The sequence below is a fragment of the Pinus tabuliformis genome, chromosome Q, assembly GCF_031772625.1.
Source record: "Pinus tabuliformis cultivar Carrire ecotype Pingquan chromosome Q, CPIR1, whole genome shotgun sequence".
Taxonomy (NCBI): Eukaryota; Viridiplantae; Streptophyta; class Pinopsida; order Pinales; family Pinaceae; genus Pinus; species Pinus tabuliformis.
In genome coordinates this window covers 939961312-939973972 of record NC_142296.1, presented here as the reverse complement: position 1 = coordinate 939973972, position 12661 = coordinate 939961312, and the positions used below count along the sequence as shown (strand labels likewise).

Here is a 12661-nt window from a genome sequence, read left to right as displayed (position 1 = left end):
AAAGTTGAAATGGTGCATAGAAACTTTGGGCTATTTTCTATATTTAGAACATTCAAACTGAGCTAGACATTGCGCTTCCAAACATGATACAAAAAAAATGTTATGAATATAATTCATATAAAAATAATAAATATAAATATAATAATAATAAATAATAATAAATAATAATAATTAACTAATGGTTAGTTAGTTAGTAATGAAAATGCATGTCTTAGAAGCGTTTCGCTACACAATTAATCCTTCATCAACCTTGTTGTTGTCATCAACCTTGTTGTTGTCACAATTGAAGCGTTTCGCTACACAAAGTTGGAGTTTCTTTGTTTCGCCAGTTTCGTTAAAAAAAAAGGATAGTCAAAGAAAAAAAAAAGAAAAAGTACATGTAAAGATTAAAAAAAAATTAAAGAAAAAAATCAGCTAAAAAATATACTATTAAAAAAAATAGTCTGATGCAAATTTTGAAGAACATTCATATATATAAAAAGGTTCTACATTATTGATAAAAAGTGCATGATAAAGTTATAAGGGAATCTTTCCAAATATATTTAAAACTATACATAAGATAAAGGAGAGTAGATAAGATTATCATGATTCCTCATTAAGTGGTTTACAAGCTCATGGTTTTAGCAACCCATGCTAATTTCTCATGGTATTTTCAAGGTAAAAGAAAAACAAAAAGAATACAAAATCTCTTTATGTGAATGGTAAGATTTACTTTTTAGGTGGAGAAAATAAACCAAGTCAAAGGCACATAAGTGGACATATTTTATATTATACTCCAAAGAGGTGAATAGCCACGTTTCACTAGGGTTATAACTTTTCAAAAAATTAAAAAATTATTAATATATATAAAAAAAATAAAAAAAGGTTTATAAAGAAAAATAAAGTTTAAAAAAAAAACTTTTGATAACTATTCATTACAAATTTCCAAAGATCAGAAGATTAATCTAGGATGGTCTAATCCATTCTCAGTACGACAATTTTGTCTATCACTCAGAGCATCATATCATCTTGTATCAACGAATATGAAAGTTCAGAGACGAGAAGATATTCTCAATAAGTTTTGAGGACAAAGTTTCTTGAAGAGAGAAGCAATGTTATGAATATAATTCATATAGAAATAATAAATATAATAATAATAATAATTAATTAACTAGTGCTTAGTTAGTTAGTAATGAAAAGGCATGTCTTAGAGACATGACCATTCATGAAAGGGCACCTGCCTAGGGCAAATAAGCAGGCCCTCATTCTCATTTGTAATCATTTCATATCTCACATCAATTCAATATACAATTACATGTCTTACAATGGACATTTATGCCTTTGGAGTATTTTAAAGATTTTCGTTGTATATACGACTTTTGGTCGTTACGTTGGTATCAAAGTTGTCTGATCTTCTTGATGCTCAACCGCTAAAGAGAACCATTCTAATCTGACCTTGGCCAATCCTTCGTCAATCTTGTTGTTGTCACAATTGAAGCGTTTCGCTACACAAATTTGGAGTTTCTCTATTTCGTCAATTTCGTAAAAAAAAGAACGAAAAAAAGAAGATAGTCAAAGAAAAAAAAAGAGAAAAGAAGAAAAAGAAGTACATATAAAAAATAAAAAATATATATATTTAAAGAAAAAAATCCTATAAAAAATATACTATTAAAAAAAATAGTTCGATGTAAATTTTGAAAGAGAACATTCATATATATAAAAAGATCCTACATTATTGATAAAATGTGCATGATGAATATTTCCAAATATCTTTAAAACTATAAGTAAGAGAAGGAAGATTATATAAGATTATTGTGATTCTTCATTAAGTGGTTTACAAGCTCGTGGTTTTAGCAACCCATGGTAATTGCTCATGGAATTTTCAAGGTAAAAGAAAAAAAAAAGGAACACAAAATCTCTTTATGTGAATGGTAAGTTTTACTTTTTATATGGAAAAAATTAACCAAGTCAAAGGCACATAAGTGGACATATATTTTATATTATACTCCAAAGAGGTGAATAGCCACATTTCACTAGGGTTGTAACTTTTCGAAAAAACTATATATAAATAAATAAATAATAATAATAAATATACATAGAAAAAAAAGGCTTATAAAAAAAAAGAGTTCAAGAAAAAAAATATTATAATTCTATTTTTGAAAAAAATATTATTTTAGAAGTTAAAACACAAGTTGAAGTATAAAATGTAAGGGATTATATTAAAAATTGTGGCTACATAAAAGGTTACAAGGATACAGTGGTATCTAAGTATTTAGGAAGAAAAGATGAGTTCCACAGAACAATCGTTATTTTGGACTAAATGTCCATTTTGTCTAGACATTATTGGTTACACTTGTATTAAAAAAATGCAATTTAAAATGTCTAGCATGTGGAAGATTATTTAGTACCGAAGAGCATAATGATAATGAACAGATACAAATTAAAAAATTAAAGGAAGAAATCCCAAAACTTTAACAAAAGAACTAAGCATCAGAAAAGAAATATAAAGATCTTGAAGATCGGTTTCATGAAAAATCAACAAAAAGCAATGAAGAAATTTGGCGTCTAAGGGACCACAATGAGAAATTACTTTCACAGATAAAAGAGTCCAAGGTCAAGAAACAAAGACTAAAACAGTAAAAGGAAAGTTTTGATAAGGAACTAAAGGAGAATCTATCAAAAAAAAAAAAAATGTGTGCCTAAAAACCCTTAATCAAAAATTATTAGAGCAAATAAAAAATTTTAAAAACAAAGAGAAAGATACTAAGGACAAAGTCAACGATTCAGAAAATGGCGAACTTTCATGTCTAAAGATTCATAACCAAACCTTACTTACGCAAATAAAGAAGCTTAAAAGTGACAAGAAATCACTAAATGACAAGTTAGAGCAACTGCAAGAAGTAATATTGAAGCCTCCAGTCGTTTCAGCCCAAGTTGAAGTTAAAGAAACAAATACCGATCCAGTTAAAATCGTAACTCAAGCAAAGGATAAACCTACTGAAGTGAAGACACATGTAGAAGTTGCAGTTCAAACAATGGACATTCCAAATGATGATTCAATAGGCAACTCAACAACAACACTGCCTGAAGGAAATTAGAAACAACCACTAACATGATAAGGGAAAGCCCAACCAAAAGAACTATTTATCGACATATGAATCACAAAAACATACTTTCCAATCAATCTACGTACTAGTATCACTCAAAACATACACGACAAATTTATGTTTCCAAGAATACTAAAGTTTGCAGAATCCAATCCTAAGATAACTATTAATCACAAATTTCCAAAAATCAGAAGATTCCCCAGAAAATTAATCTAGGATGGTCTGATCCATTCTCAGTACGACAATTTTGTCTATCACTCAGAGCATCATATAATCTTTTATCAACGAATATGAAAGTTCAGAGACGAGAAGATATTCTTAGTAAGCTTTGATGACAAAGCTTCTTGAAAAGAGAGGCAATGTTATGAATATAATTCATATAAAAATAATAAATATAAATATAAATGTAATAATAATTAAATTAACTAATGGTTAGTTAATTAGTAATGAAAAAGCATGTCTTAGAGACATGACCATTCATGAAATGGAACCTGCCTAGGGTATATAAGCAAGCCCTCGTTCTCATTTGTAAATTTGTAATCATCTCATATCTCATATCTTACATCAATTCAATATGCAATAATCAATATACAATTACATGTCTTACAATGGACATTTATGTCTTTGAAATATTTTAAAGATTTCCGCTGCGTATACGACTTTTGGTCGTTACAAAAACATTGTATAGTCTTCCTTTAGATGGTAGATTAAGACATATGAAACTGAATTTACATTTATGCCAACCTGAAATGACCAATAGATATTTAGGTCTGCTTGTTCTTTCATTTGACTTATTTTATTAACCAAGTAGTCATTTAAGAATTGGATGCTCATCTTTCATTGCTCTAGACAATCTTCATTGCTGACAGGAAATTTTTTAGACGCAATTTTTTGCCAATTGGTAATTTATAAGGTAATGCACTAAACACTCAAAGAAATTGATAGTCTCTCCATACTACATAGGCATAGGAGAGTAACAAACCAACAAGCAAGAAAGACTTTAGAAAGAAGATGGTTTTGGCAGAAGCAGCTAACATCTTATTTACAGTAACGACACTGGTATGACTGGAAATACACTTACCCAGCCAACCAGACTAATATTTCAAGCTGAAGCATACCGATCTTCATCAGACTTACTAGTCATTTAGAAGGTCTATATGACTGATTTCTAGAACTACTCTGTACAGCATTTTAGAATTTCCTCTAAGGTCTCCAAGATGGAAATTGTGATCCTTTGCCAGGATATTAGTTCTAACAAAAAAGAAAAAGAAAAAAACTCGTTGGAATGAAAGACAAGACAGGGCATCAAAATACAATAGCCAGCATCCATCTAGCATTTGGGTTCATGTAAAATGGCAAGAGAGTAGAGAAACTCTAAGACAAAAGCCGATATGAGAAAGCACAAGCTACAAATAAATCCATAGTATCGAGCAGCAAAGATTCAAGATATGATTAACTAGTTATTAAAATAATTTAAAAACTTCCCTTTTGCTCAAAGATAAAATCACAAGACAGTTTTGAAAAACCTACCCAATATATACCCGATTAACTTCAGGTGTATTCAGAACTTTTCCAAGCGACCACATCAATGCCCCATATACTCTCATCAACTGTGGGGACAATAGAAAACATCGAAGAGAAGTAGAGAAGAATAAGGACATAACAAGACTAAAAAACAAATTGAGCAAGAGATATTAACCTTTAAGAAATTGGGCTTTGCAATAAAATAATAGATTTCTACCTGTTGCGTATCAATCTGATCTGCTTTGTTGAGCACTACTCGTATCTTATCATCATGGCCACGAAGAGAACCAATCACACGCTTAAATTCATCACTAATATCAAGCTTGTGAGGGTCAAATAACAATAATATAAGATCGCACTTTGTGGCAAACCATGAAGTCACGCCAGTGAAGTCATAGCTGCGTTGTGTACGCTGTTTCTCTCCAGAAAGAACTCCTGGAGTATCAACAAAGGTGATATGCTCCAGAAGCTGTAGGAATACAATAGAAACAGGAATAAGCATCCACTCCAGGAAAGAAAGGAAATACAGAATCCTGTAGAGATATCTTCTTAATAACTTACAGGATGTGGCATTTGTGAACACTCAAATTTAGAGAGGAAAGCAGTTCCAAATCTTGTTAACCCGCTAAAAGGCATATCTGCTTGCACGGCAACTGTGTTACCAGGTACACTTCTCTCATCAGGCCCTGACTGAAAATTATCCAAACAACATTCAACATTCAGATGTATTTCAGATGCTAAACTGTAACAAATAACATCTTTGTGCTTCAAAACCAGATGATATGCTTTGATTCCAGAAAGAACAAATCCATGTTAAACTGCAATGTTAAACAACTAATATAGGAAGAAGCTGGTATAGAGATAATGACTCACAAACAGAGATCAGAATATGAAGAGAAACTTTAAAATTGGTATATGCATTAAACTAGAGTAGATCACTACAAAAACAAAAATAATGATAGTAGGGACTGAAAAATATAGAAAGTAAATCCATATGAGGCTAAACCATCCTGCAAAAAGAGGAGAAATGCTTGAAGAAGCAATCTAGGTACAGCATCACTAAACCGGTTATTACTTGAATTTTAATACACAATATCACATAATACAACTGCTTTATATCAGACTAGGGTTCCTATGCCCAGACTCCTGTAAAAACTCGTGTATAAGTGGTTCTGCAATAGGAGGTCTTTTAAAGCTCAAACAATTCAAAGTCAGCTGCTGAGTGCTAACTAAACTTCCCTGTCATCGCAATCTTCATCAGGTTTCTATTTCTTAACTCTGATTTTCCAATTAAATTATACATAAAGCCTGAAATGGTCATTGTGCAATACACAGACTAAGTAAATCAAAAACCTTAATTCTCCAACAAAGTTAGTGCTAGAACATTAACTCATCATTATTTTCAATTTCAGCAACCTATATATGAACTTCATATCAGCAACTTGCTGCACCTTATTAAAGATCTCACACCAATTATCATGCATGAAAATTAGAAAATATGGATCAATGATAACATTGACAATGGTGGGTGGCTGCCCTATCGTCTGCTCACACTGCATAAGTACTGTAACTCTTCGCACATAAATCACTGCTTTCTCTTAGGCGACTGCAGTGTTTGTCATTTTCTGGCAGAAATAAAATAGCAGAATGCTGGAGTTATACAGATTGTGAATTGGCAGCAGCTGACTTTTTTCTGTGTTAGTTGGGAAATTTGGGAAAGTCGGTATGATATTCAACATGAATGTGATATGATTCATTGCTAGGATAGTTGTCATGGCCCCGATGTAAAAACTAACTGTTCTCTTCTAGTCTTGACTTATTACACTTACCATTGCTGCCGATTACAGCAAAATCTCACACTTCTCAGGATGAAGTCCAAAATCTCAAGTGCAAGACCCACTATCCTCAAGAGATGGGGGGCAGCAGGCACTATCACCTCACCAACCAACTGTGACATACATAACTATGATTGGTATACTTTGTAAGGCTTTCAAACTTAGATGAAACCTGTAACTTTTTGAAGGCTATGAAAGCAAAAGGATGCACTCTGGATAAAGTAACATATTGTTCTTTAATTGATGTATTAAGGCCAAAAAAGGTTAAGTCGTATAGGTTGTTTGAAAAGTTGCTAAATGATATATGTGTGTGTGCATGCACATGCAACATTAAAATAAAACTTGGTAAGGCTGACCTATATGATTGGAAACATTTTGATTGGACCAACTTGTAGTAGGCCTAGGGCCGACCTCTAGGGGTTCCGATATTAACATGGATATGACAAGACTTGGATGGATGACTTGAAGACTTGGAAGACTTGACGTTTTTGCCTACATTTCTTGTGGAAGCACTCATCCTTGAAGGGCCTTTGGAAGCACAGATGCTATGCATTGAAGCCCTATGTTTCCATCTTTTATGGAGGTGCCCCTATCTTTAGTGTCTATTTGGTTAGGATCATTGTCCATGTTGCCTGATAAGCCCATACTTTTATATTTTAATATTAAGTAATTATTATTAAAGAAGAGGGCCTTTTGCCCCTTCATAGGCTAGACTAAGAACTTGTACTTAAGAAATTAATATTTTAATGTAAAAGGAAGTGGATCAACTCCATATAAATAGAGATGAACTTCCACACCATTTTCTCATGGATGGATTGGAGGCTGGGGAAGGGGAATCCCTTAGCCAGTTCTGAAATTTCTACTACTTGTCTCATTTTCTAAAAGCTTGTGGAAGGATGGTAGAGCGACTTCTTGTGGAGATAGTTTTGTGAATGATTTTTGTCACTTTCATTGATATTCATGGCTAGGGTTTATGAATGATCTTGATTTAATGAGTAAGTGGCCTCTCTAATCTTGTTGGATTTATGTATGAATGATTATTAAGTGTAATTGTGTTGTTCTAGTGGAGAGGGTGCATTCACTTGGTCTCTTCTTGGATAAATCCCTTCTTGAAAACCTCAAGAAGAATTTTAGTGGGGAATCTTCCCATAAACTTATTGAATTTTGTAGAATACTAGGTGGATCTTCTAGGGTTAACAGTGGACAGCCCTAGATATCGCCCTAGATCCACTTGCTTCACACGAAGGGAATCCTTAGTTGACCCCATATGCCTCAAAAAATAGTAGTAGGATAAGGCATCGGTTTATAGTCTTTCATCAATCCAAACCCTAAAATTCTTTCAAACTATTTTGCTATATTTACTCTTCACATCACCTTGGAACTCCTTGCTCTAAATCGCAACAATTTTAACCTAAGAAAGGCCCCATTGAGCTAGAGGAGAGTTAGCCTGAAGTGCAAAAGAGGGTTGGGGTGAGGTGACAGTGGCCCCCTCTTCATTTCACTCAGATCACACTTGAGATATTTGAACTTTATCTCAAGAAGTGTGAGATTGTGTGATAACATTTCCAATGGTGTTATTGGATTTATTGTTCATGCCAATTACCCATCTCGTCACATGAACCATTACAGTACTAGACACTATAGCAAAGCTAGCCTTCCCATGTAAGAACTAACACTTCATATGGCCAACCCACATATGGGAATTACAGCATGCCTCACCCCAACCCCAAGGACCCTTACAAAAATCCATGACCCTCACACAACAGTGACATCACGTCCAATGGAGTAACTCATCCATCACAACATGTGCACGACCCATCATGCAACAATCAAAATAAATAGTGGCACATCCTTGCCATATGGGCCACAAAATATTTATCGTGGCCCTCCACCTAAGAATCCCTACTACCCTTTCCTTGGTTCTTCGCCCCAGTCCTCGCCTCACCAACCCGTTTTGCCTCAAGCCAGTCTCAACTTTGTCCAACCTTCATTGGCCCAACAAACTCAAGTGTTTGAGCAATTAAGCATGGCTAATCCCACACATCCACAAAAAAAAGGGAAGAACAATGGCCATAACCAACCTCAAAAGTTAGGGAGAAATGCCCACAACCCAACCAATAGAGTTGGAAACAACCCTGACACCACAAACTTACAAACCAACACGAAAACTTTGGCCCCAATAACTAGCCCATCCAAAGAAAAAAAACCAAATTAAGAGAAACTTTCCTTATACACTTTGTGGCAAAATGGGCATTACACTTATTACTACCCTCAAATAGGTGAATTAAGAGGATAAAGGAACTATTGGCTAACGCGTGTACTAATACCCCACAAGCGAATAATACCAACCAACCATAGTTCCCTAACCATTGAAAGCCTATGTTGTTGTGAATCCTCCCTCAACAAGGAGTAGTTGCTACCCAACAAGAGATCAACAACTCCACCGACCCATCGAGCTATTATCATCCAGTGAATAATTGTGCCAAACTAAGAGATCCATCATACCAAAACATTTATATTAACTTCACAACCATCCACCTTCAAATCCACAACCAACAATACGGCATGCACCTTGACCTTTATAAAGCAATGCATGGTGATACCCAATTTGTTGAAGTTTCTAAGTTTACTTAGTTTAGAAACCCTTCTTGCACTTTGTTTGATTTATTCCTACCTACTTGTTATTTTTCTTTAACAAGTTATTTACAAAGTAAATACTGAAAATAAACACCAGTGCATGCTCAACATATTACAAATTAGCAACTAAAAGAAACAAGAACAAAGACACCACATGACACCATTATTTTTGGACAATGTCCTCGGAAAAACCCAATGTGGGAAAACCGATGCAGCTATCTGAGGGTTTTCTTATTAAGCAATATCAGAGTACAATCTGGGTGCCGAAACTGGCCTACCCAACAGAGAATTCCCTTAGCAGTTGTACCTCACAGTTTGAAAGAAATCTCCTGGCTAAAACCCCGAAAAATCCTTTCGGCAGCTCCTTAGCTCAAATCTGCTCTGCAACCCCAGCGTCTGCCCAATCTGCACTGTGTCAGCCCCTCTCTATCTCACACGAGCCCTGAGTCGGCCTTTCTTGGCCTGTGTCAACCCCAGGAGGCCCTGCGTTAGCTTTCTGGCCCTCTGTGTCAGCTCTGGGAGCCTCTGCTTCAGCTGCACTGGCCCCCCTAGTGCTTTGTGCAACACTTGGCTGCCTCTGTGTGGCCATGCGTGAGCCCTTGCTGGCTCTACATCACCCTCCTTGGCTGCAGCGCTACTCTCCCAGCACAATCTTTGCCTTCTCTGTTTCTCTGTACTCAATGCCCCTCAGCTGCTCTCCCAGCACAATCTTTGCCTTCTCTATTTCTCTGTACTCAATGCCCCTCAGCTGCTCTCCTGATCACTGATTCTATCTCTCTTAGCACACCCCGCTCTAGAGAATAGAATGACTGATCATCTGATGTATTCTCCAAGTGACCCTCAAGCCTCCTCTTATACCTTTTCTATTGACATATCAACAACGGAGATTAAGTCCCTAATCAACGGCTAAGATTAGATCTGGCTTGATCCATGTCTTCTGGACCATTATAACACAGATTCATATTAATACACATTAATATTTTATTTTCCCTAAGTTTAGACTTAGGGACTCCATTAAAAATATTAATTATTTTAATATCTCCTGATATGTTTAGAATCTGCCCAAACCCTTTCTGGGTATTGGAGACCTCATGCGCCCCAACCTCTCCACCAAATTTCGTGGTTGGAGCACATCTGATGCTACCCCAAATCAACACTCCCTCTTAGCGAGGATTATGCTCTAGCAATACTCCTCACTGAGTATTACTCTGATCATCCGGCATCAGTACCTGCGCTAATGCTAGGCCTTCCTGCCCAACATCCTCTACACTGCTGCCTCCTGTACTGCTGCCCATGGTTCTACCACTGCCACTGCTACATCTATACGACAACTCCCTCTGTATCCGTGCTACTGCTGGTCCTTTCTCCCAGCACTGCATCTGCACTGCACCCCCTCTCATCAAGTTGCATCATGTTGCCCACTGCTGCACTGCAACTTAGTTACTGAGAAGTAAGTAACTGATCTCCCAACTAACCTCCCTGTTGGGCTAGAAACACCCATTGATGCTGAAGCACCCTCTATCGCTGACAAGTGCTCCCTCTCTAACCTCTACGCTGCTGCAACAACTCCCTGCATCTCGCACCGTTGCACACCTCTATGTGCCTTCCTGCACTAATGCAACACTCCTGTGCCTCTCGGACTGTTGCAACCTGCTAGCTCTGCGCTGTCTTGGGACTCTTGCACTGTAACTCTCTCTGTCGCTCCATCCGCATCCGTCTCTACCCACTCAACCAATCTTGCTACTCCTTGTCGAGGCTCCTGTAGCTAGGCCTAATCCGAGAGGCTGGGTACCTCAAGGATCTTGCCCCTCATCGCCTGTAGTTCGCCAGACTATAGCTCAATGTCTCCCCACTTCTGCTCAAGTGGCGCGTGTGCACTCATGGCACAGTCGTCGTCTGTCAAAACTTCCTTCTCTGCCCATGATGGCACTGCCTTAGTCTCGGAAGACTCTCCCTTACTCTTCTTCCTTGGGCACTGGGTCGCATAATGACCCATCTCCCCACAATGGAAGCACTTGATCTTGGAGAGATCTTTCTTCTTCCGCTTCTCCTGCTTTCCCTCATATGCTAGGGCCACATCCTCCTCCTCTTGCTTGATCTTGATCCCTTTGTTGTTGCTACCTGTCTTCGACCGCCATCTGATCTCTTCCTAGTGAAGAGCTGCCCACATCTCGTCTCAAGGTGGGAGAGTCCCTTTGCCCAAGATACTCTAGACAAATAATTCCCAATCTTCTGAGACAGCATTCAGGGTTGTCCTCACCATAAGCTCCTGATCTGGTGTCGCTCCTATAGCAGTCAACTGGTCTCGAATCTCATTCAGTCCTTCGAGGAAGGTGTCAATCAATTGACCCTTCTTCTTCTGATACGATCTCATCTAGTTCTCGAGCAGCATTCTTCTCTGCACAGAAATATGTTGGTACAGGTTCTTGAGAGCCTCGCACATCTCAACTGTCGTTTCCTTCCTGGCTATATGTGGTACCACATGATCCTTGACCCCGTCAAGGATAATGCACTTGGCCCTCGCCATCACCTCTTCGTACTTGTCGTTATCATTAGGGTCGACTAGGATAGCTATAACCTTCAAGGCGAAGTTCTTGACACGATTCCTATCAAGCACTGATAAGATTCTGCCCTTCCAGACTGCGAAGTTCGATGCTCCGTCCAGTCTATCCTGGTCCCTTACCCCATGTAGTGCCATGACACTCCTCTACTTCCCTCCTGGAAGTTCTCTGTTCGACTCCTATGAGACTCTACTTCCGTCTGGAAGTTCTCTTCTGGACTCCCTCTGAGTCCTGCTTTCCCTCCTAGAAATCCTTCTACCGCTTGTCGAGATGCCCCCTACTCTGATCGTCTTGTGCAACTGCACTGCTAATCCAGGTTCTTTGGCTAGAAACCCTCAGTAACAACTCCTCTGGCCCTGCTCTATCAGGTACTGTTCTGACTACAGTATCTCACCAGCTCTACTCTGCAATATTTTTGTAGCCTTCTAGACTCCAACCACTGCCTTTCTGTGAATTGCGTCAGCCCCTCTCTGCCTCACGCTGGCTCTGCATCATCCCAGATGGGTCTGCGTTAGCCCTGGGATGCCCTGCGTCAGCCCTCTGGCCCTCTACGTCAACAACGCTGGCCTCTCTGAGGCTTTGCGCAGTTCCCGGCTTCTTCTACGTGGCTCTAGCTGGCTCTGCATCACACTTTTTGGCTTCTGCGCTGCTAGAAACAGCTTCTGTCACCTCGAGACAATTGTTTTCTGCTATTATTGCTCCGCTCAACTGATGTCTTTTAGTCCTCCTGTGATTTGCAATCACGCTCTGATACCATTTTGAAGTTTCTATGTTTACTTAGTTTAGAAACCCTTCATGCACTTTTTCTGATTTATTCCTACCTACTTGTTATTTTTCATTAACCATTTATTTACAAAGCAAATACTGAAAATAAACACCAGTGCATGCTCAACATATTACAGATCAACAACTAAAAAAAACAAGAACAAACTCACCACATGACACAATTATTTTTGGACCAATGTCCCCAGAAAAACCCAATGTGGGAAAACCAGTGCAGCTATCTGAAGATTTTCTT

General features: G+C 37.7%; 1 protein-coding gene across 2 annotated transcripts in view; it reads right to left on the bottom strand.

Moving 5' to 3' along the window:
• Window positions 1-12661, bottom strand: part of LOC149222548 (EH domain-containing protein 1-like) — a 193830-nt gene that overhangs the window by 97641 nt on the left and 83528 nt on the right. For both annotated transcript variants that reach the window (XM_089385507.1, XM_089385508.1), the window contains exons 9-11: window positions 5172-5300; window positions 4828-5079; window positions 4617-4696 (exon numbers count right to left, since the gene is read on the bottom strand). In XM_089385507.1, coding sequence (XP_089241633.1) covers window positions 4617-4696; window positions 4828-5079; window positions 5172-5300 — 461 coding nt within the window. The remainder of the gene's footprint in view (window positions 1-4616; window positions 4697-4827; window positions 5080-5171; window positions 5301-12661) is intronic.